Genomic DNA, 24589 nt, shown 5'->3' with positions numbered 1-24589 from the left:
TTCATGACTGAAGTGTTCATGACAGAAGTGTTCATGACAGAAGTGTTCGTGACTGAAGTGTTCATGACAGAAGTGTTCGTGACAGAAGTGTTCGTGACAGAAGAGTTCATGACTGAAGTGTTTGTGACAGAAGTGTTCGTGACAGAAGTGTTCGTGACAGAAGTGTTCGTGACAGAAGTGTTCATGACAGAAGTGTTCATGACAGAAGTGTTCATGACAGAAGTGTTCGTGACATGACAGAAGTGTTCATGACAGAAGTGTTCATGACAGAAGTGTTCATGACTGAAGTGTTCATGACAGAAGTGTTCATGACAGAAGTGTTCGTGACAGAAGTGTTCATGACTGAAGTGTTCATGACAGAAGTGTTCGTGACTGAAGTGTTCATGACAGAAGTGTTCATGACTGAAGTGTTCATGACAGAAGTGTTCGTGACTGAAGTGTTCATGACAGAAGTGTTCGTGACAGAAGTGTCCGTGACAGAAGAGTTCATGACTGAAGTGTTCGTGACAGAAGTGTTCGTGACAGAAGTGTTCGTGACAGAAGTAATCGTGACTGAAGTGTTCATGACAGAAGTGTTCATGACAGAAGTGTTCGTGACAGAAGTGTTCATGACTGAAGTGTTCATGACAGAAGTGTTCGTGACAGAAGTGTTCATGACAGAAGTGTTCATGACAGAAGTATTCATGACAGAAGTATTCGTGACAGAAGTGTTCGTGACAGAAGTGTTCGTGACAGAAGTGTTCGTGACAGAAGTGTTCGTGACAGAAGTGTTCATGACAGAAGTGTTCATGACAGAAGTGTTCATGACAGAAGTGTTCGTGGCATGACAGAAGTGTTCATGACAGAAGTGTTCATGACAGAAGTGTTCATGACTGAAGTGTTCATGACAGAAGTGTTCATGACAGAAGTGTTCGTGACAGAAGTGTTCATGACTGAAGTGTTCATGACAGAAGTGTTCGTGACTGAAGTGTTCATGACAGAAGTGTTCGTGACAGAAGTGTTTGTGACAGAAGAGTTCATGACTGAAGTGTTCGTGACAGAAGTGTTCGTGACAGAAGTGTTCGTGACAGAAGTGTTCGTGACAGAAGTGTTCATGACAGAAGTGTTCATGACAGAAGTGTTCATGACAGAAGTGTTCGTGACATGACAGAAGTGTTCATGACAGAAGTGTTCATGACAGAAGTGTTCATGACTGAAGTGTTCGTGACAGAAGTGTTCATGACAGAAGTGTTCGTGACAGAAGTGTTCATGACTGAAGTGTTCATGACAGAAGTGTTCGTGACTGAAGTGTTCATGACAGAAGTGTTCATGACTGAAGTGTTCATGACAGAAGTGTTCGTGACTGAAGTGTTCATGACAGAAGTGTTCGTGACAGAAGTGTTCGTGACAGAAGAGTTCATGACTGAAGTGTTCATGACAGAAGTGTTCGTGACTGAAGTGTTCATGACAGAAGTGTTCATGACTGAAGTGTTCATGACAGAAGTGTTCATGACAGAAGTGTTCGTGACAGAAGTGTTCATGACTGAAGTGTTCATGACAGAAGTGTTCGTGACAGAAGTTTTCATGACAGAAGTGTTCATGACAGAAGTGTTCATGACAGAAGTGTTCGTGACAGAAGTGTTCATGACAGAAGTGTTCGTGACAGAAGTGTTCATGACAGAAGTGTTCATGACAGAAGTGTTCAAGACTGAAGTGTTCGTGACAGAAGTGTTCGTGACAGAAGTGTTCGTGACAGAAGTGTTCATGACTGAAGTGTTCGTGACAGACGTGTTCGTGACTGAAGTGTTCGTGACAGAAGTGTTCGTGACCGACGTGTTCGTGACAGAAGTGTTCATGACAGAAGTGTTCATGACAGAAGTGTTCGTGACAGAAGTGTTCGTGACAGACGTGTTCGTGACTGAAGTGTTCATGACAGAAGTGTTCGTGACTGAAGTGTTCGTGACAGAAGTGTTCATGACAGAAGTGTTCGTGACAGAAGTGTTCATGACAGAAGTGTTCATGACAGAAGTATTCATGACAGAAGTGTTCATGACAGAAGTGTTCGTGACTGAAGTGTTCATGACAGAAGTGTTCATGACAGAAGTGTTCATGACAGAAGTGTTCATAACAGAAGTGTTCGTGACAGACGTGTTCGTGACAGACGTGTTCATGACAGAAGTGTTCGTGACAGAAGTGTTCGTGACAGACGTGTTCGTGACAGAAGTGTTCATGACAGAAGTGTTCATGACAGAAGTGTTCGTGACAGAAGTGTTCGTGACAGACGTGTTCGTGACTGAAGTGTTCATGACAGAAGTGTTCGTGACTGAAGTGTTCGTGACAGAAGTGTTCATGACAGAAGTGTTCGTGACAGAAGTGTTCATGACAGAAGTGTTCATGACAGAAGTATTCATGACAGAAGTATTCATGACAGAAGTGTTCGTGACAGAAGTGTTCGTGACAGAAGTGTTCGTGACAGAAGTGTTCGTGACAGAAGTGTTCGTGACAGAAGTGTTCATGACAGAAGTGTTCATGACAGAAGTGTTCATGACAGAAGTGTTCGTGACATGACAGAAGTGTTCATGACAGAAGTGTTCATGACAGAAGTGTTCATGACTGAAGTGTTCATGACAGGAGTGTTCATGACAGAAGTGTTCGTGACTGAAGTGTTCATGACAGAAGTGTTCGTGACAGAAGTGTTCGTGACAGAAGAGTTCATGACTGAAGTGTTTGTGACAGAAGTGTTCGTGACAGAAGTGTTCGTGACAGAAGTGTTCGTGACAGAAGTGTTCATGACAGAAGTGTTCATGACAGAAGTGTTCATGACAGAAGTGTTCGTGACATGACAGAAGTGTTCATGACAGAAGTGTTCATGACAGAAGTGTTCATGACTGAAGTGTTCATGACAGAAGTGTTCATGACAGAAGTGTTCGTGACAGAAGTGTTCATGACTGAAGTGTTCATGACTGAAGTGTTCATGACAGAAGTGTTCGTGACTGAAGTGTTCATGACAGAAGTGTTCATGACTGAAGTGTTCATGACAGAAGTGTTCGTGACTGAAGTGTTCATGACAGAAGTGTTCGTGACAGAAGTGTCCGTGACAGAAGAGTTCATGACTGAAGTGTTCGTGACAGAAGTGTTCGTGACAGAAGTGTTCGTGACAGAAGTGTTCGTGACTGAAGTGTTCATGACAGAAGTGTTCATGACAGAAGTGTTCGTGACAGAAGTGTTCATGACTGAAGTGTTCGTGACAGAAGTGTTCGTGACAGAAGTGTTCATGACAGAAGTGTTCATGACAGAAGTATTCATGACAGAAGTATTCATGACAGAAGTGTTCATGACAGAAGTGTTCGTGACAGAAGTGTTCGTGACAGAAGTGTTCGTGACAGAAGTGTTCATGACAGAAGTGTTCATGACAGAAGTGTTCATGACAGAAGTGTTCGTGGCATGACAGAAGTGTTCATGACAGAAGTGTTCATGACAGAAGTGTTCATGACTGAAGTGTTCATGACAGAAGTGTTCATGACAGAAGTGTTCGTGACAGAAGTGTTCATGACTGAAGTGTTCATGACAGAAGTGTTCGTGACTGAAGTGTTCATGACAGAAGTGTTCGTGACAGAAGTGTTTGTGACAGAAGACTTCATGACTGAAGTGTTCGTGACAGAAGTGTTCGTGACAGAAGTGTTCGTGACAGAAGTGTTCATGACAGAAGTGTTCATGACAGAAGTGTTCATGACAGAAGTGTTCGTGACATGACAGAAGTGTTCATGACAGAAGTGTTCATGACAGAAGTGTTCATGACTGAAGTGTTCATGACAGAAGTGTTCATGACAGAAGTGTTCGTGACAGAAGTGTTCATGACTGAAGTGTTCATGACAGAAGTGTTCGTGACTGAAGTGTTCATGACAGAAGTGTTCATGACTGAAGTGTTCATGACAGAAGTGTTCGTGACTGAAGTGTTCATGACAGAAGTGTTCGTGACAGAAGTGTTCGTGACAGAAGAGTTCATGACTGAAGTGTTCATGACAGAAGTGTTCGTGACTGAAGTGTTCATGACAGAAGTGTTCATGACTGAAGTGTTCATGACAGAAGTGTTCGTGACTGAAGTGTTCATGACAGAAGTGTTCGTGACAGAAGTGTTCGTGACAGAAGAGTTCATGACTGAAGTGTTCGTGACAGAAGTGTTCGTGACAGAAGTGTTCGTGACAGAAGTGTTCGTGACTGAAGTGTTCATGACAGAAGTGTTCATGACAGAAGTGTTCGTGACAGAAGTGTTCATGACTGAAGTGTTCATGACAGAAGTGTTCGTGACAGAAGTGTTCATGACAGAAGTGTTCATGACAGAAGTGTTCATGACAGAAGTGTTCGTGACAGAAGTGTTCATGACAGAAGTGTTCATGACAGAAGTGTTCATGACTGAAGTGTTCGTGACAGAAGTGTTCGTGACAGAAGTGTTCGTGACAGAAGTGTTCATGACTGAAGTGTTCGTGACAGACGTGTTCGTGACTGAAGTGTTCGTGACAGAAGTGTTCGTGACAGAAGTGTTCGTGACAGAAGTGTTCGTGACAGAAGTGTTCATGACAGAAGTGTTCATGACTGAAGTGTTCATGACAGAAGTGTTCATGACTGAAGTGTTCGTGACAGAAGTGTTCGTGACTGAAGTGTTCGTGACAGAAGTGTTCGTGACAGAAGTGTTCATGACTGAAGTGTTCATGACAGAAGTGTTCATGACAGAAGTGTTCGTGACTGAAGTGTTCATGACAGAAGTGTTCATGACAGAAGTGTTCGTGACAGAAGTGTTCATGACAGAAGTGTTCATGACAGAAGTGTTCATGACAGAAGTGTTCGTGACAGAAGTTTTCATGACAGAAGTGTTCATGACTGAAGTGTTCGTGACAGAAGTGTTCAGACTCTAATGTTCCCACTGTTTCTTTAAATGAGTCATGTGTGTAGTAATATAACACTTTATCTTTAGCTAATTTCATTTCATATAGAGAAATACAGCTTGAGAAATGAGGTGATATGGGGTCCATCCAGTAGGTGGCGCGAAAGCGTATAAAAGCGCCTCGTCTTCTTCCCTCTGTCACTGCGGCTGGTGCATTTCCGGTTCTGTCCTCGCCCTGTCCTCGCCCTGTCCTCGCCCTGTCCTCGCCCTGTCCTCGCCCTGTCCTCGCCCTGTCCTCGCCCTGTCCTCGCCCTGTCCTCGCCCTGTCCTCGCTGCGCCAGGTTCTGTTCACTCTGTTACAAAACTAACCACCTTAGTCTATGGCTTAATGCGTGTATTGTTTCAGTGCCGCCGTGTGGCTTCGCCCCGTCGCACACCGCTTCATCGCGCTCGTTGTCCGTCGCTTATCGTAATCTAGAGCTAACCCTGACTCTCACAGGCAGAAATTGGTAAATTGGTCAGTTGAGGCAATAAAATTCAAAAAGTAAAGGATAAAAACGTCAACACTAGTCTAGTCAGAAGAATAAACCACAATCGTCCAGAGGTTTCTGAACGATTCAAATCGACCAATTGTTTGTGATCACGTTTAGTAATTATACAACTGCGACTACGTCATGACAAATGTGCTGCTGTTTCGAACGTTTCCTAAATATTCCACCTTAACAAACTGAAACAGAGAGTAATTATCATCATGTACAAAAGTCTAAATGACCCACTGTAATGGAGCGCCCCAGTGACCGCGCCCCACCCAGTGGCTGCGCCCCAGTGACCGCGCCCCACCCAGTGGCTGCGCCCCAGTGACCGCGCCCCACCCAGTGGCTGCGCCCCAGTGACCGCGCCCCAGTGACCGCGCCCCACCCAGTGGCCGCGCCCCAGTGGCCGTGCCCCAGTGACCACGCCCAGTCACCGCGCCCCAGTCACCGCGCCCCAGTCACCGCGCCCCAGTCACCGTGCCCCAGTGAACGCGCCCGCGCCCCAGTGACGCGCCCCAGTCACCGCGCCCCAGTGACCGCGCCCCGCTTGTTCTGGAAGTATAGCGTGCTCGTGGCTGGTACGTGGTAAGTAATGTCAGGGGGAAATAAGTATTTTCCTAACAAGTCCTGGAGTTGTAAGAAGAGGCTCTGGACGTGTGAGGCAGTATTCACTGTCGGCCTGGGACCAGACTGAATACTTGACACAAAAATACTGGACTGAGATCAACAAAACACTGCAGTCTGTTTTTGACATCACCATCACTCAATTACAGATCTATGAATTTGGGCCTCAAAACTTCTGCATGGACAGACACGTGTGTGTGTGTGTGTTTGTGTGTGTGTGTGTGTGTGTGTGTGTGTTTTCTCTCTTGTCTTGTTGCGTTATTCTGAAAACTTGAGGGGAAATGAAAAAAGAAATGTATCCGTGTATCCAGGGCAAATGTCAAAGGAACTGGTGAGCTCCATTAAACTGGCTTTAGCAGTAGCAAAGTTTTAAATAATCAGGCTCCAGAGAAGAAAAGTCTTTTAGGTATATTAATAATAATAATAATAATAACTTTTATTTATATAGCGCTTTTCAGTGACCCAAAGACGCTTAAAACTTAAACGTTTTGCATCATCAGGGGGAACACTGTTGTATTTGAGACACATTGAGTGTGTGGGGGCCCCATCCTACCTCAAAGATGCTATAGAACCATATCATCCAAACAGAGCTCTTCGCTCTCAGAATGCCGGCCTTCTGGTGGTGCCAAGAGTCTCTAAAAGTACTGTAGGAGGTAGAGCGTTTAGCTACCAAGCTCCTGTGTTATGGAATCAGCTCCCGACCCATGTTAAATATGCTGACACAGTCTCTTCATTTAAGTCCAGGCTTAAAACGTTCCTCTTCGAAATCGCTTATGGTCAGAGTAGTTAGGAACAGAAAGATAAACCCACAGCTTCAGCTACGCTGCCCTAGGAGTAACTATGCTGGGGGAAGTATGACAGCTTGAGCACTATCCTCTTCTTCTTCTGACTACTTATGCTATCAAACAATATTTATTTTTTGATTCCACTTGCAAACTGTTCACCGCCTTCTTTTCTTTCTCTCACTCCTGAGGACCTGTGGACCCAGATGCCCCTCTCCTGGTGAAGTGGTCCCTGCCCTGTGTGGACGGTCCCTCATCTGCCTGAAGAGTGGCTCCAGTTCGCCTCAGTCGGTCCCTCATCTGCCTGAAGAGTGGGTCCAGCTCGCCTCCGACGGTCCCTCTTCTGCCTGAAGAGTGGGTCCAGCTCGCCTCCGACGGTCCCTCATCTGCCTGAAGAGTGGCTCCAGTTCGCCTCAGTCGGTCCCTCATCTGCCTGAAGAGTGGCTCCAGCTCCAGTCTCCCTCGTGTCCGTCTGTCCGTCTGTGAGAGTCGGATCTCTCCTTCACTGGAACTCCTCCAGGTTTCTACGCTTTTTTCCCAAAGAGGTTTTTTTGTAGTTTTTCCTGGCCGAGAAGGAGAGTCTAAGGACAGAGGACACTGGGACATCGTACCTCGCCACCACAGACATTGTCTGACTTCATCGCCACCACAGACATTGTTGATTCATTTCTCCCTGTGGCCCTCAGAGGCAACTGTTGTTGTGATTTTGGGCCTTACAAAAATAAATTGATTTGATTTGATTTGATTTGATTCATGGAATACTCTCTGCACCTCGGCAGGTTTGTCACATGTCCTTGTGTCAGTCACATTTATATTCCCCTCCTGTCCCGGCCATCTGTCCGTGTCCATTTGCCCTTCTGTTGAATTCATTCATTATTAATTGGCCTTTAACTTATCTTGCTTGACTCTTTATAATGTAAGAAAGGAAAAGGTGCACACTGTGAGTTTCTCCTCTTTTATACCCATAACAGCCAGTGACGCAGAGGTGTTCCTCAAGCATGAGATGAGACATGTCCTGCATGAGACGCGACATGTCCTGCATAGGACATGAAGATGATTTTGTTAAAGAAAGAACCATGGAAGAAAGTGGGTCATGTTCACACCTTCAGGGACCAACTCTCTCCGATGATTCAGGCCCCAAAACATGACTCCGCCTCCTCCTTGCTGATGTCGCAGCATTGTTGGGACATGGTGGCCGTCCATCCACCACTCCATCCCTCTGGACCATCCAGGGTTGCACAGCACTCATCAGTGAACAAGACTGTGTGAAAATTAGGGCCATATTTTGCCCCCAGAGGCAGCGTTTACGTGAGCCTTTTCCAGGGGGCGGGGCAAGGAGTCTGTTTTGCGACCTTCTGGACCTTAACGCTGGACTTTGCCGTTGGAGGCTGGAGTGGGAGGGTCCTAGTCCATATATGGTAATAGTGTTTTATCCAATGACTGATGACTGTGGCATTCAAAAGCATAATGTGTTCCCAAAATGTTCCCAGTGACTTTGGGCCTTAGGTGGGGTGCACACTTTGGACGGTGGGAGGAGCCGGAGAACCCACAGTAACACGGCGAGAACATGCAGACTCCACCCAGAGGGGAGTGTCTACAGAGCTCCTGAAACTGTTGCACTATTTGACCGCGCCGTTTTAGACCGCGCAGGGTTAAGGTTAAGGTTAGGGTCAGGGTCAGGGTCAGGGTCAGGGTTAGCCATGAGGCTATATGGCAGTGCCGTGGTTCCTGAAACTGCTGGGCCATTTGACCGCGCCGCGGCTCTGCAGCCACGGCCCAGCCAGAGAGATCATGTGATGTTGGTCTGGCCCCGGAGTCGAACCTTCCTTCTTGGGAGGCGAGAGCTCTAACCACTCTGCCACCGTGCACCCATCCATCCATTTTCTACCACTTGTTCCCTTTCGGGGTCGCGGGTGACTGAAACCTATCCCAGTGACTTCGGGCCTTAGGCGGGGTACACCCTGGACAGTGGCCAACTCGTCGCAGGGCGCCACCGTTCACCATCTTGTCCATCCAGGGCTCTGATTGGCCAATCCAACTTACAATTACACATAAAATACTTTCTTATTCTCTAAACTGTGAATGCTGAAAGTCTTTTGGGGGATGAGACGAGTAGCAGCTCTGCACGTTTCTCTGTGAATATGTGACTGATTGTAATAAAACATGAAGCATTTTGAAGCTGGTCTCGTCTCTCCACAGTCTCTGTGTGTGAGCTGCTTCATCTGACCAATGAGAGAGGTGTCCAGCACGGGAGGTGGAGGTGTGCGGCGCGGGAGGTGGAGCCGGCGCGGGAGGTGGAGGTGTCCAGCGCGGGAGGTGGAGGTGTCCGGCGCAGGAGGTGGAGGTGTCCGGCGCGGGAGGTGGAGGTGTCCGGCGCGGGAGGTGGAGCCGGTGCGGGAGGTGGAGGTGTCCAGCGCAGGAGGTGGAGGTGTCCGGCGCGGGAGGTGGAGGTGTCCGGCGCGGGAGGTGGAGGTGTCCAGCGCGGGAGGTGGAGGTGTCCAGCGCGGGAGGTGGAGGTGTCCAGCGCGGGAGGTGGAGGTGTCAGGCGCGGGAGGTGGAGCCGGCGCGGGAGGTGGAGGTGTCCGGCGCAGGAGGTGGAGGTGTCCGGCGCGGGAGGTGGAGGTGTCCGGCGCGGGAGGTGGAGGTGTCCAGCGCGGGAGGTGGAGGTGTCCGGCGCGGGAGGTGGAGGTGTCCGGCGCAGGAGGTGGAGGTGTCCGGCGCAGGAGGTGGAGGTGTCCGGCGCGGGAGGTGGAGGTGTCCGGCGCGGGAGGTGGAGCCGGTGCGGGAGGTGGAGGTGTCCAGCGCGGGAGGTGGAGGTGTCCGGCGCAGGAGGTGGAGGTGTCCAGCGTGGGAGGTGGAGGTGTCCAGTAAAGAGCTTTGCCTTACCAAATGAGCCCCGCTGTTCCCATGGTAACGCGACCTCCAGAGGCAAAATATGGCCCTTAGTCTTCATGTATTTCTGGGCCCCTGGAGCCGTTTCTGCTTGTGAGCTGTGGTTAAAGGTGGAGTAGAAGGTCTGTGCAGAACTACAGCCTCTGGAGGAGCTACACCTCATGTTCTGGACTCCAGAGGCTCCAGCTTCACACACATATCTGCTGCTGCTGCTTTGAAATGAGTCAGGTTTTGTGAAATATCAGGTTTTCATACCTTGTCCAAGGTTTTCAACTATTTCACATTTGGCACGAGAGAGATTCTTTTTCTCTTCTGTGGCTTGAAAATGGGCGTCTGCTTCATAACGTCTTTCACAAAGAAGCAAAAGCAGAATCTTTTCACAACAGCTTCAGAAAGTGGTTCCATTATTCAACTCCAAAAATGTGATTGTTGTCAGTTTAAAGGATTTAAAACTCAAGATTAATATGACACATTTGTGGAGCAAAACTAGGAATAAAGTCTTTGTGGATTTCTATTTTTAAATGTTTTCTCAAATACACAAAATCTCCCAAAGAGTTATGTTGGCCCCGCCTCCATCAGAGATTATGACATCAGATTGTAAAACATGAACGCAAACTGTTCAGTTTCCTGTTATGTAACATTTCGAGGACTTTTTCCCATTCAAAAGATATGATCTTTTGTTTCAAATCGCTATGGCAACAGTCCAGATTTCTCATCAATCTGAAACCCATGGATTCAGACCATAGAACAGAGTATTTACATGTATTATTCTAGTGTCTCATCCAATGTTCCCTCTAATTATTCATGTGTCTGGGCAAACACACAAGCTCACTGGGCACACTGAGGACCACTGTGAGCAACATGCGCCCCCTGTGGCCACACACCAGTATCACACCTGTTCAAAACCTTGGATCATTGCAAGTCTAAATGACCCACTGTAATGGAGCGCCCCAGCCAGTGGCTGCGCCCCAGTGACCGCGCCCCACCCAGTGGCTGCGCCCCAGTGACCGCTCCCCAGTGACCGCTCCCCAGTGACCGCGCCCCACCCAGTGGCCGCGCCCCAGTGGCTGTGCCCCAGTGACCACGCCCAGTCACCGCGCCCAGTGACCGCGCCCCAGTGACCGCGCCCCAGTGACCGCGCCCCAGTCACCGCGCCCCAGTCACCGCGCCCCAGTGACCGCGCCCGCGCCCCAGTGACCGCGCCCCAGTCACCGCGCCCCAGTGACCGCGCCCCGCTTGTTCTGGAAGTATAGCGTGCTCGTGGCTGGTACGTGGTAAGTAATGTCAGGGGGAAATAAGTATTTTCCTAACAAGTCCTGGAGTTGTAAGAAGAGGCTCTGGACGTGTGAGGCAGTATTCACCATCGGCCTGGGACCAGACTGAATACTTGACACAAAAATACTGGACTGAGATCAACAAAACACTGCAGTCTGTTTTTGACATCACCATCACTCAATTACAGATCTATGAATTTGGGCCTCAAAACTTCTGCATGGACAGACACGTGTGTGTGTGTGTTTGTGTGTGTGTGTGTGTGTGTGTGTGTGTGTTTTCTCTCTTGTCTTGTTGCGTTATTCTGAAAACTTGAGGAGAAATGAAAAAAGAAATGTATCCGTGTATCCAGGGCAAATGTCAAAGGAACTGGTGAGCTCCATTAAACTGGCTTTAGCAGTAGCAAAGTTTTAAATAATCAGGCTCCAGAGAAGAAAAGTCTTTTAGGTATATTAACTTAAACGTTTTGCATCATCAGGGGGAACACTGTTGTATTTGAGACACATTGAGTGTGTGGGGGCTTCATGGAATACTCTCTGCACCTCGGCAGGTTTGTCACATGTCCTTGTGTCAGTCACATTTATATTCCCCTCCCCTCGTCTCCTGTCCCGGCCATCTGTCCGTGTCCATTTGCCCTTCTGTTGAATTCATTCATTATTAATTGGCCTTTAACTTATCTTGCTTGACTCTTTATAATGTAAGAAAGGAAAAGGTGCACACTGTGAGTTTCTCCTCTTTTATACCCATAACAGCCAGTGACGCAGAGGTGTTCCTCAAGCATGAGATGAGACGGGACATGTCCTGCATGAGACGGGACATGTCCTGCATGAGACGGGACATGAAGATGATTTTGTTAAAGAAAGAACCATGGAAGAAAGTGGGTCATGTTCACACCTTCAGGGACCAACTCTCTCCGATGATTCAGGCCCCAAAACATGACTCCGCCTCCTCCTTGCTGATGTCGCAGCATTGTTGGGACATGGTGGCCGTCCATCCCCTGTGGGCACACACCAGTATCACACCTGTTCAAAACCTTGGATCATTGCAAGTTACATTAAAAGACTCAAATTACAGCAGCAATTTTCATTAGTTTACTTTTATTACAAGCAATTTGGCCCAGTTAAAATACAAAACTCATGTTGTTCATGAGATGTATCGTATGTTATTTACAGAGTCCTGCTTTGGCCTGGCTGTGGTCCAGTTGTGGAACAAATGAGACATATACACCTTTCAGACATTAAAACATCCATGTGCTGTAGCTTGTGATACAGTGTCAATTCCTGTAACTCTTTGTCTGTAAAATATCTAATTACACCGTTTTTTCTTCTGTCTCTCTATCGTTCTCGCTCTGTCTCTCTATCGCTCTCTCTCTGTCTCTCTATCGCTCCCTCTGTCTCTGTATCGCTCCCTCTCTGTCTCTCTCTGTCTCTTTATCGCTCTCTCTGTCTCTCTATCGCTCCCTCTCTGTCTCTCTATCGCTCTCTCTCTGTCTCTCTATCGCTCTCTCTCTCTCTCTCTATCGCTCTCTCTCTGTCTCTCTATCACTCTCTCTCTGTCTCTCTATCGCTCTCTCTCTCTCTCTCTATCGCTCTCTCTCTGTCTCTCTATCGCTCTCTCTCTGTCTCTCTATCGCTCTCTCTCTCTCTCTCTATCGCTCCCTCTCTGTCTCTCTATCGCTCTCTCTCTGTCTCTCTATCGCTCTCTCTCTCTCTCTCTATCGCTCCCTCTCTGTCTCTCGCTGTCTCTCTATCACTCCCTCTGTCTCTCTATCGCTCCCTCTGTCTCTCTATCACTCCCTCTGTCTCTCTATCGCTCCCTCTGTCTCTCTATCACTCCCTCTCTGTCTCTCTATCGCTCCCTCTGTCTCTCTATCACTCCCTCTCTGTCCCTCTCTCTCTCTTTCGCTCCCTCTCTGTCTCTCTATCGCTCCCTCTCTCCGTCTCTCCTCCCCTCTTCTCTCTTGCCCCGCCCCTTCCTGCCTGGCTGCTCTTCAATAATCCTTCGCTAATCGCCGGCCGGAAACTCTTCACGTTGGTGAGCGTAAACAGACGGATGAAGGGAGGAGAGCTTCTGTGAGGTGGGAGGAGGAGAGGCTCGCACGCCCACTGCAGCACATGGAGGACGAGCTAACCTGTCTGTCCCCTCCTCCCCTGTCTCTATCGTTTCTCTTCTCTCTCTCTCTCTCTCTCTCTCTCTCTCTCTCTCTCTCTCTCTAGTTTGTGCATATTTTTCAGAAGATCTCCCCTCTCTCTTCACCTTCTCTCTCTCTTGCAAGTAGTCCTGCCCTCTCTCTCCTCCTCTCGTGCTCCTTTCTCTCTTTTGCATGTCGTCTCTCCCTCTCGCTGTCATCCTCTCTCTTCCTCTCTTTTCTCTCTCTCTCTTTTTCGACCTTTATTTTTTGTAAATATATGTCAAATCCTTTTTTTTTAATAGCATGAAGTGTGAATGATGTAATGGCAACAGTTTGAACACAATAAAGCTCTGTTAAGTCTCTCTCCCTCTTTCACTTCTCTCGCTGCCTTTTCTCCCTCACTCTTGCGTCTCCCTCTCTCTCTCTGTCTCGCTCTCTCTGGCGTACATCTCCTCTCTCTCTTTCTCTCTCTCTCTTTGGCGTACATCTCCTCCCTCCTCCTCTCTCTCTCTCTCTCTAGCTACATCCCTCCTCTCTCTCTCTAGTGTACATCTCCCTCCTCTCTCCTCCCTCCTTCTCTCTCTCTCTCTCTAGCTACATCCCTCTCTCTCTCTCTCTCTCTCTCTCTCTAGTGTACATCTCCCTCCTCTCTCCTCCCTCCTTCTCTCTCTCTCTCTCTCTCTCTAGTGTACATCTCCCTCCTCTCTCCTCTCTCCTCCTCTCGCTCTCTCTAGTGTACATCTCCCTCCTCTCTCCTCCTTCCTCCTCTCTCTCTCTCTCTAGCATACATCTCCTCCCTCCTCTCTCCTCCCTCCTCTCTCTCTAGGGTACATCTCCTCCCTCCTCTCTCTCTCTCCTCTCTCTCTCTCTCTAGGGTACATCTCCTCCCTCCTCTCTCTCTCTCTCCTCTCTCTCTCTCTAGCGTACATCTCCTCCCTCCTCCATCCTCCCTCCTCTCTCTCTCTCTAGCGTACATCTCCTCCCTCCTCCCTCCTCTCTCTCTCTCTCTAGCGTATATCTCCTCCCTCCTCCCTCCTCTCTCTCTCTCTCTAGCGTATATCTCCTCCCTCCTCCCTCCTCTCTCTCTCTCTCTAGCGTATATCTCCTCCCTCCTCCCTCCTCTCTCCTCTCTCTAGCGTATATCTCCTCCCTCCTCCCTCCTCTCTCCTCTCTCTAGCGTATATCTCCTCCCTCCTCCCTCCTCTCTCCTCTCTCTAGCGTATATCTCCTCCCTCCTCCCTCCTCTCTCCTCTCTCTCTCTCTCTAGCGTACATCTCCTCCCTCCTCCCTCCTCTCTCCTCTCTCTCTCTCTCTCTAGCGTACATCTCCTCCCTCCTCCCTCCTCCCTCCTCTCTCCTCTCTCTCTCTCTCCAGCTACATCCCTCCTCTCCTCTCGTCACTGCTGCCTCACTCCTGGAATAGGACAAAGCGCTCCGGCTCACTCAGCAGCTCTGCATGACTGTCACAAAGGTAAGGCTTTTCCCACCTGAGATTAGAAATATGGCTGGCACAGTTTGATAGTTTGATCAAACGCTACAGGAACGCCGTGACCTCTGCCGTGACCTCTGCAGTCGACTAAATGTGTCTCTGTGTCTTCTGATTCTGTGTAAAAGCTGCAAACCTGGAGTTCAGACATCTCTAAGAAGACGTTTGTGGACGAGGCTGAAGTTAATCTTAGTTACATTTATTTGAGTCACTTTTTAAAGCAATTGTACTTCTTTGAGCAGTTTGTCTCCTGTTTTGTTCTTAATGTTAGATTCTGTATATTTAAATGATGACTTTCATGGGAATGATGGTGGGAATGATTGGAGCATTTCAGGATTAACATGTGAAGTTGTCTTAACCTTCAAATGATCTAAATCTAAAGTCTTTTCAGAGCCCTTCACTCTTACTTGATACAATCTATAAGTGACACAAGTTTCATGCTGAAAATATGAAATGATCAGAACATTCATGAGATTTGCTTTGTCAAATGTCAGAGTTTTGTGTTACATCCAGATAGTTACACTTACAATATTCTCTTTGTACTTGTGCAGTAGTTCTTGTGATTTACACGCATGTTTTCTATTTAAATGGTAGCGCTGTTGTTTACATAAACTTTTCTGTCTTTAGGAAGTAAGATTTGATTTTTAATAAGACAAAAAGTAAATGTTACAGCTCAAAATGAAAGGGACTACAGCTGATCGTTACAGTTCTTTATTTGTTCATGTTGTAAGTACAGATATATTGTAAAAGCATTTATATGGGTCTGTATATCTGTATCTAATTATACAGCGTTTTATTCTCCGCGAAGCAGGAAGTGCGCTGATAGCATGCTAATGTTTGTTAGCTTCACCAAGGAAACAAAACAGCTTTGGCCTCAGAGAATTGTGACAAGTGCTTTTAAACTCATCACAGTGAATAATTAGGATGCTCAGAACACGATCACGCTGACGTCACGTCCGGCTGCGGCAGAAAACACTGCAAACAGAGCAATGCTGCCAGTGGAGCTAATACACAATCAAATCATCAGATTTGAGGACACTATCACACAGCAGGGGGCTGGGGTAAAAGTTTTAACACTCAAATTCAGTTCAGTGTCAGTGGAATAAGAGAAGCCAGAGCCTCACATTAGGCTCTCTCTATCGGACTGTACGGTCAACAAGCCCCTGAAACTGAACTATTCAAACATGATAAGCACAAACATAACAGTGTTCTACAGTGGACATCAGGCATAGTAAAAGTTTGAAACTCACTGAAGAAGCTTTGTCTCTGATGGCGGTGGCAGCAGTCTCTCCATAATGTGTTTAACATTGGAGTCATAAGTGGCCCGTTTATCCGCTCACTTTGAAGTTTTCTTCCTATCTTTTGTCGGCAGGTGTAGGTGACAGGCTCTATTATATAAAACAAAATCAACAGAAATGTTAACATCCCAAACAGACCTCGCTCTCGCCTGCTGCACTCTCTTTCTGCCTAACGAGGGCGCATGCGAGTCCAAAAATCCAGAAGAAAACACTAAGAGCGATCACTCGTTTTAGATGAGCTGAACTTCTATTGTTCATGCTTCAAAACAGTAAAGATCTGGAGCAGCGCCTGTAAGAGTTGTATTAGAAATGTGGGGAATTGTGGTAAAAATAGGCTTAAACAAGCCATCTGGCAGCTGATGCGCTTTATTTACCTGACCAGCCATTTCCAACAGGTTTTGACAGAAAACCTGAGGGTCTGGGCTCCAACCCGGTCGCTCCAATTTCCAAAGGGAGTGATTGACAGGCGGATTAACCAATCAGACGAACGGATTGTCCGCTCGCGTCTAAACAAACATGGAGGATTACGAGGAAAGAGTAAAAATAACACAGACTGAGAAACGTTGGCGACTTCTGCTGAGTCAACAAGCGACGCACTAAACTCTGTAAATCTGAGGTAAATGAAGTTATATATTTTGTTCTGAATGTTCCGAAAATATTTGAGAGTCACGTGACACAAATTAGCGGCGGTGGTTGGACCGGTTAATGCTGGAGAGTTTTTTTGACGCCCCCCAATACATGCGTTCGCACATCCGGGAACCTGTGCAGTGGCAACCGAGTCCGCCATTTTGAAAGGGGCACAACAGCACGTCTACTACATACGAAATCCAGGAAATATGAGGCCAAAATGCCAAAAACCTGCTTAATCTGTAAGGACATTGCTCTGTTGTCGTGTACCTTAGTTTGCCGTTATCGTTTAAAGAATCAAAGTATTCGTAGCTCATTACGCCGTAGAAAAGGATGCAGTCGAGTTGGTTTTTATATATCGCGTGCCCCTTTTAAAATGGCCGCTATGGGGAAGTCCCGGCTGTATGACGTCACCGCGGACGCATGTATGGTCCGAATCCAGCCCCTACTGCATTTGAACATAATGTGGGAGAGACTGGCTGTGCTGTTTAGCCGGTTTAACTCCTCTCTCACATCAAAGACTCTGCAGACACGTTGTCTTTTAGCAGGTTTAATGATATTCGAAAAGGTAAAACTGAAAATAGACATATTTAAAATCAAAACATGTCCATTACAATACATATAAATAATAAACAAATCCACATATATGTATACAAAGCAGACTAGATGACGCAATATTGATGGCTACGTGGTTAGCGTGTAATTAACATATTGCAGAGATGGAACAGTCAAATTCAATACTGAACACTGGCTTATAGAAAATAACATAAATGCAGCTGTTGTGCACGCGTACAACATTACATACCGGCAATGCAACCTCAAAATAAAGAAATCTGTGATCTCCAAAAGCAGCCAAAGCTGCGTGCGGCCGTGCCTGGTGCCTTCATGGCTCGCTGTTACTTCCGGTTAAATAAAGTTTTGTTTTAAACATGTGCTCTACCTGCGACATTTAAAAGTATCCACTAGATGGCGGCACAAGAAAACAAATGCAATGAAATTAAAGCATAGATCAAATTATGCACTTTTAAACTAAAAACACAACATTAATGCATAACAGAACACTCCCCGTCTGGCGTGATTACATGCCACTATACACTTAGGAAGGCACTAATACAACAATTTCAGAGATTGGTCGCGTAAAAACCTTAGAACCATCTGATTTGGCAACTTTAACCTCTACTGTACGGACTTTGCCATCTTTAGAAGGAAACACTTGAGTAATGAGTCCAAGAGGCCATTGGTTTCTGGGTATTTGATTGTCCTTGAGCACAACCGTACTCCCAGGTGTTACATTTGGTTGTTCAGATTGCCATTTACGGCGTGGCTGGAGTGTAGGTAAGAATTCTTTCCTCCATTTGTCCCAGAAGGTGTTTGACAGGTGCTGGACCTGCCGCCACTGATAATTATAGAGGTCCGCCACTGAAAAGTTGCCCACTGGCGCTTGAAGTTGGGCCGATTTTTGAGTAAGCAAAGTTGCTGGAGTAAGAATAAATGGGTCGCTAGGGTCAACTGAAACAGGAACAATTGGCCTAGCGTTTATGATAGCTGACACCTCTGACATAAAGGTGACCAGAACATCATGAGTTAGTTTAGTGTTTTTGAGCTGGAAAAACATTGTGTCCAATATTCTCCGAGCAAGACCGATCATCCGTTCCCACGATCCGCCAAAGTGAGAAGCGTGTGGTGGATTAAAAGTCCATGTACATCCCTGTTCTTTCAAGTAGGTTAGTACAGCTTTGTCCATGTTTGAAGGGATTTTAAGTTCTTTGCATGCACTGACGAAGTTTGTGCCTCTATCCGACCGAATGGTTTTGACAGGTCCTCTAACAGCTAGAAACCGTCTGAGTGCATTAATGAAACTTGATGTATCAAGTGACTCAATCACTTCGATGTGAACCGCTCTTATGCTTAAGCATGTGAAAATTACAGCCCATCTTTTGTTTTGAATAACATGTCCTCTGGTTCTTTTTGAAGACACAAACCATGGACCAAACACATCAATGCCCACATTTGTGAATGGGGGATCTGTAGAAAGGCGGTCTGGAGGGAGGTTAGACATTTTCTGTGTGCTTACCGGAGCACGAAGTCTTTTGCAAGTTGTGCAGTTAAAGATTATTGTACTAACCTTCCTTTTGCCTCCAACAACCCACCAACCTGCAGCACGAACAGCTCCTTCAGTGAACAGACGACCTTGATGATGAGTTTGTTCGTGGTAGTGTCTTATGAGAAGAGCTGCCACGTGATGGCGACCAGGAACAATGAGAGGGGTCTTTTCGTTTTGATTCAGTTTTGAGTTAACCAAGCGACCACCTACTCGCAAGAGTCCATTTTCATCCAAGAAAGGGTCTAAGTTCTTTAAAGGGCTGGTTTTGGGAAGTTTTTCTTGGTTTTGTAAACACTTGATTTCGTCGGCGTACACATCCTGCTGCATTGCTTGAATCACAACATCTTGCGCTTGATTAAACTCAGCAACAGTGAGTCCTGTTTCGCAGTAGTGCCAGCCATTGCACTGTTTAGGTTTGCGTGAAGCTAAACTGAAATTGTGGATGATGTGCAGTAAACGAGCGAGTGCACGGGTAAGTGATTTCCAAGACGAAAACTTTGTGAATCTCTGAGAGCCGAGTTGGTTGAAACAGGTAGTGGTTTTGAGAGTGGATACCTGTGGTCTGACTTCTGAGTCAGTGCTGGGCTCAACGAGGTCATATGTGTCCGTGGGAATGCCCTGATTTTGCACCAGAATGTCTGGGCCAGTGAGCCAGTTACTTAGTGGTAGTTGGTAAGCAGGAACAGAACGAGTGGCGTGGTCTGCGGGGTTCTGACTGCTGGGTATGTAAAACCACTGACTGGGCTGAGAAGAACGGTGGATTCTGTTTACACGGTTACTAACATAGACATAGAATCTACGTGTCTCGTTATAGATATAACCTAAAACGACTTTACTGTCCGTGTAAAATGTGCAGTTATCTAGTTCAATGTCTAGTTCATCTGAGATTAGGTCTGCAAGATCTACTGCTAACACAGCGGCGCAAAGCTCTAATCTTGGGATGGTCTGATCAGGGCGTGGAGCTAGCTTTGCTTTATCCATCACAAAGCCCACTTGGCAGTTTCCTACTGCGTCTCTGACTCTAAGATAGGCTACTGCTGCAATGGCCTTAGTAGACGCATCTGAGAAGATGCACAGTTCTTTCTTTACAGCAGTAGAAGGTGAAATGTCTGTGTACACTCTGGGAATCGACAGCTTTGACAATTCTTTGAGTGAGTTTTTCCAGAAAGTCCAAGTTTCTTGCATTTCTGAAGGCAATGGTGCATCCCAGTCTCCGTTCTCAACAGTGAGTTCCCTTAGAATCCACTTTCCCTGTATAGTGACTGGCGCTACAAAGCCTAAAGGATCGTAAAGGCTGTTAATTGTTGATAAAACACCTCGCCTAGTGAAGGATTTCATCTCATCTGAAGTATTGAAGGTGAAACAGTCTTTTTTTATGTCCCAAAGAAGGCCGAGACTACGTTGAATGGGGACAGAATCGGCTTCAAAGTCTAAATCTTTTAGGTCTTTAGCATGGTCTTGGGACGGGAAAGCTTCCAAGACTTCTTTTCTATTGGTTGCAATTTTGTGCAGTCTCAGGTTTGATTTTGAAAGTGTGTCTCGTGTTCTTTGCAAAAGAGACACAGCTTTTTCAACAGTAGGCAAAGATTTAAGTCCATCATCTACGTAGAAGTCCCGTGTGACAAACTGCTGAACATCTGGATCACATCCACAGCGTAGAACGGACTGATGCAAGCCATACATGGCAACCGCTGGAGAAGGGCTGTTCCCGAAAACGTGAACAGTCATTCGGTATTCTGTAATGTCTTTGGAAAGGTCATTGTCACGGAACCACAAAAAACGCAAGTAGTTCCTGTCCTCCAGACGAACGTTGAAGCAATAAAACATTTGCTCAATGTCTGCGGTAAACGCAACAGCATCTTTCCTAAAGCGCATGAGGACTCCAAGTAGTGAGTTGTTAAGGTCTGGCCCTGTTAACAACACGTCATTCAAAGACACGCCTTCATGTTTGGCACTGCTATCAAAGACTACCCTAATCTGTTTGGGCTTCCTTGGGTGATAAACGCCAAATAGTGGCAAATACCAACATTCTTCTTCATCTTCCAAAGGAGGAGCTATTTCTGCATGTCCATTTTGAAATACTTTGTCCATAAAGTTTATGAAATGCTCTTTCATTTCTTCCTTTCTTTCAAAATTGCGGACAAGTGACATTAAGCGTTTCAGTGCTTGCGGCCTGTTGTTTGGTAGTTTCTGACGTTGAGATTTGAATGGCAAAGGCGCTGTCCAAGTACCATTTTTGTCCTTTGTAAGTCCTTCCTCCATTGTTTTTAGAAATGCCTTGTCCTGAATGGAGGGCGCAATGTAATTGTCAAGTTTGGTTTGTTTGAACAAATTACATCCTAAGTGGTCGGGTTCACATGTGGTGTTGTCACCGAGCTGAGTGCTGACACTGAAAGGAATTTGGATGTCACAATGCTTTTCTTTAACATGGTATACATTTGGGCATGGCTCAAACACTGTGGGACGACCTTTCTCAGTGGCATTGGTGAAAAGAGTGTTTACTGCCAAGGTTTTGTGGACATCACCTAAACACACGTTTCCTACTATGACCCATCCCAGGTCAAGTTTTTGCGCATAGGGTGCATTGTGAGGGCCACTTATCTGTTTGCGGACTTTGTGTACTCGTACTACGTCCCGTCCAAGGAGCATTAGTATATGAGCGTTAGAGTCCAAGTCAGGGATAAGATGAGCTACAGGTTTGAGGTGGGCGTGATGCATGGCCGCACTTGGAGTAGGAATCTCACATCTGTCATTTGGGATGTTTTTGCATTCAATGAGGCTAGGCAGTGGGATTTGGACTGTGCCATCTAAAGCTTCCACTATGTAACCAGTAGCTCTCCTACCCATAGCCTCTTTAACACCTGCACATGTTCTAAGTGAATAGGGAGAACTAGGACCACAGTCATTAAACAACTCAAAAAACTCTGGGCGGACTAGTGATCTGTTACTCTGTTCATCATGAATGGCGTAGAGTGGTACTGCTTTGTCTGGACAGCCTACAGGGTAAACTTTTACGAGACAAATTTTAGAGCATGATCTACCTGCCTCACTCTCACCACAAACCTGAGTACATTTTGTCATTATCTCCTCAGGCAGTGCGTTACCTGGCTCCCCGCCGTGCTCTGATGCCGGCTCTGAGTTTAGCTCTGGTTCTGTCTGCCATGGGGCTAGGCCAGGGTGAAGTGCAGCACAATGTTTTTCATTGCCACACTCGGAACACTGGAGTCTGACTTTACAGTCTTTGGCTATATGCTTGGATGAGGCGCAGCATCTGAAGCAAATATTGTTTTCTTTTATAAATGTTTTTCTCTCGTCAAGAGGTTTCATGCGAAAGGTTCTACATTTTGTTAAAGGATGAGCCTTTTTGTGCAGTGGACAGAGTTTCTCACTGTCTGTTTTTTTGTACGCATGGGTTTGTAAATCTGGATTGAAGCCTGTGCCTACATCAGTTTTGTGCACTGATATTTCTTTTTGTCTGTTTGCTTTCCAAGGGGGTTTGTCTGGTTTGGGAGCAGCATCTGTGTATGAGCTGAACTGAAAGCTAGGGTCATTCCTAGCATTGGCCTCTTGAGCGACAAAGTTCACAAAAACCCTGAATGGTGGATAAGTGACACAGTTTTGACGTTTGTATGTTGTTCCAACTGTTATCCATCTTTCCTGTAAGTTAAAAGGAAGGTTTTGGATGATAGGATTTACACCTCTGGCTGTGTCTAGATATGAGAGGCCAACAAGGTCTCCTTCAGCTTTAGCACTCTCGATTTCCATTAGTAGGTCGCTGAACTTTCTTAGTTTCACATAGTCTTTAGATGTGATTTTTGGAAATGAATCTACTCTTTTGAAAAGGGCATCTTCAATCGCCTCAGCTGAGCCGTAACATTGTTCAAGTCTATCCCAAATCATCTCAAGACCTGCTTCAGGATTGTTTATGTGTATGGCTCTGATTTGCTCCACATGTTCAGCGGATTCTTTGCCAAGCCATTTTAACATCAAGTCCATTTCCTCACTAGCTGTCAAGTCCAACCCTCTGATAGCACTGTTGAAAGAGCGCTTCCACGCTCTAAAGTTTTGGGGCTTATCATTAAACTGGAGAAGTCCTGTTGCAACTATTTCCCTGCGCGCAAAGTACCTGATAAAGTCAGTTGCATTACTGTCCCTCTCTTGGGGAGGATTGAAATGTGTTGGTGCTGACACCTTGTGGGTCCAGTTGGTAATGCCAGGTTTAAAAGGATGGGAAAAGGCACTAGCTGGAACATACTGGGAATAGTTGCCATTTGGAAAAGAAGCATGTGGAGTTAGATAGTTGTTGTTATCCTCTCCTCTAGGTTGTAACAACGCATTGCTAATGTGCTCCTGCTTGAGTTGCATTTGTGCATCATTGTTTTGTAATGGTTCAAAAGTGCAACCTTCACCCTTGTTCATAAGTGTGGCTTGGTCCTTGACATACTGTTCAGTGCGCTCGGCTTTTTCGGACCGAGTTGGATGGCTTTGAGCGTCTAACTGTGAAGCAGCGGCTGCCTCTAATGCTTCTGCTTCTGCTATGGCTGAGGCTAAATCTTTTTCCTGCCGTAATAGCTCAATAGATGCTTCGAGTTTAGCTTTTTCTAATTTCAAACTCATCTCTTTTTCTGCAAAGTTGAGACGGGCCTTTGCTGCCTCAGCTTTTGCTCTTGCCTTGGCAGCTGCAGACCCTGTTGATCTGGCTTCAGACCGGGTTTTATAGGATACAGACTTGTTGGATGGCGCCTTGGCGGATGTTGCGTTGCATGGCGTGCTGTCCGATGATGAAGCCTGGGTGGATGGAGCTTTGTCGGCCATAGTTGCGTTGACAAAGTGACGATTGCTGGAACACTGCTGAATGCCTTGCTGCTTGAGGCGTAGTAGTGGTCAGCGTAGATTCACTCTTGTCGCAGGGGGATGACCGCAGAATCTTCTGCCTGGATGCTGCCGTTTTACTGTGCTGTTTAGCCGGTTTAACTCCTCTCTCACATCAAAGACTCTGCAGACACGTTGTCTTTTAGCAGGTTTAATGATATTCGAAAAGGTAAAACTGAAAATAGACATATTTAAAATCAAAACATGTCCATTACAATACATATAAATAATAAACAAATCCACATATATGTATACAAAGCAGACTAGATGACGCAATATTGATGGCTACGTGGTTAGCGTGTAATTAACATATTGCAGAGATGGAACAGTCAAATTCAATACTGAACACTGGCTTATAGAAAATAACATAAATGCAGCTGTTGTGCACGCGTACAACATTACATACCGGCAATGCAACCTCAAAATAAAGAAATCTGCGATCTCCAAAAGCAGCCAAAGCTGCGTGCGGCCGTGCCTGGTGCCTTCATGGCTCGCTGTTACTTCCGGTTAAATAAAGTTTTGTTTTAAACATGTGCTCTACCTGCGACATTTAAAAGTATCCACTAGATGGCGGCACAAGAAAACAAATGCAATGAAATTAAAGCATAGATCAAATTATGCACTTTTAAACTAAAAACACAACATTAATGCATAACAGAACACTGGCAGGTCAGGCAAGCGCTTTAAATCAACGATCAATTCACAAATAGGCCAAAGTTTTGAGTTCTTCATTGGCGTACCTGTGCCATCCACACTCCACGATACAAATACGATCAAAAACATTCAGCCTCCATTCAGCAGTACCTCGAGGAGCTTCCTTGGGCCTTAGCTGGAGTACACCACACTGCCTCATAGTGGCCTGGAGGACAAAATACAGAGAATGAGAATAATAGATAGAACTTGTTCATGTGTGCATTCGTCCTTAGTGTCTGATGAGGAGAACTTATCAGGAGAGTAGGTGCACTCACCCTCACAGATGGATGGGAGAAAGTGTTTGGTGAACGTGGTGAAGCTTGTGAGTTTTGTCATAAGCTTGTATTTCCTTGCAACAAGTTTAGTTTTGAATTCTAGCTATTCTCTTTTTCTGTAAGTCGGATCTGTTCATGAA

General features: G+C 46.2%; 1 protein-coding gene across 1 annotated transcript in view; it reads left to right on the top strand.

Moving 5' to 3' along the window:
* Positions 1-13508: 13508 nt before the first annotated feature.
* coro2ba (coronin, actin binding protein, 2Ba) overlaps positions 13509-24589 on the top strand; it is a 91764-nt gene continuing 80683 nt past the window's right edge. Inside the window, exons 1-2 of the mRNA XM_072464898.1 lie at positions 13509-13538; positions 14470-14565. Coding sequence (XP_072320999.1) covers positions 14551-14565 — 15 coding nt within the window. The 5' untranslated portion in view covers positions 13509-13538; positions 14470-14550. The remainder of the gene's footprint in view (positions 13539-14469; positions 14566-24589) is intronic.

This window comes from Eucyclogobius newberryi, unplaced genomic scaffold (genome assembly GCF_026437365.1).
Source record: "Eucyclogobius newberryi isolate DKJ021-1_F unplaced genomic scaffold, fEucNew1.0.hap1 SCAF_5, whole genome shotgun sequence".
NCBI classification, from domain to species: domain Eukaryota; kingdom Metazoa; phylum Chordata; class Actinopteri; order Gobiiformes; family Gobiidae; genus Eucyclogobius; species Eucyclogobius newberryi.
The sequence above is the reverse complement of the archived record's forward strand: the minus strand, read 5'-3'. Positions and strand labels throughout refer to the sequence as shown.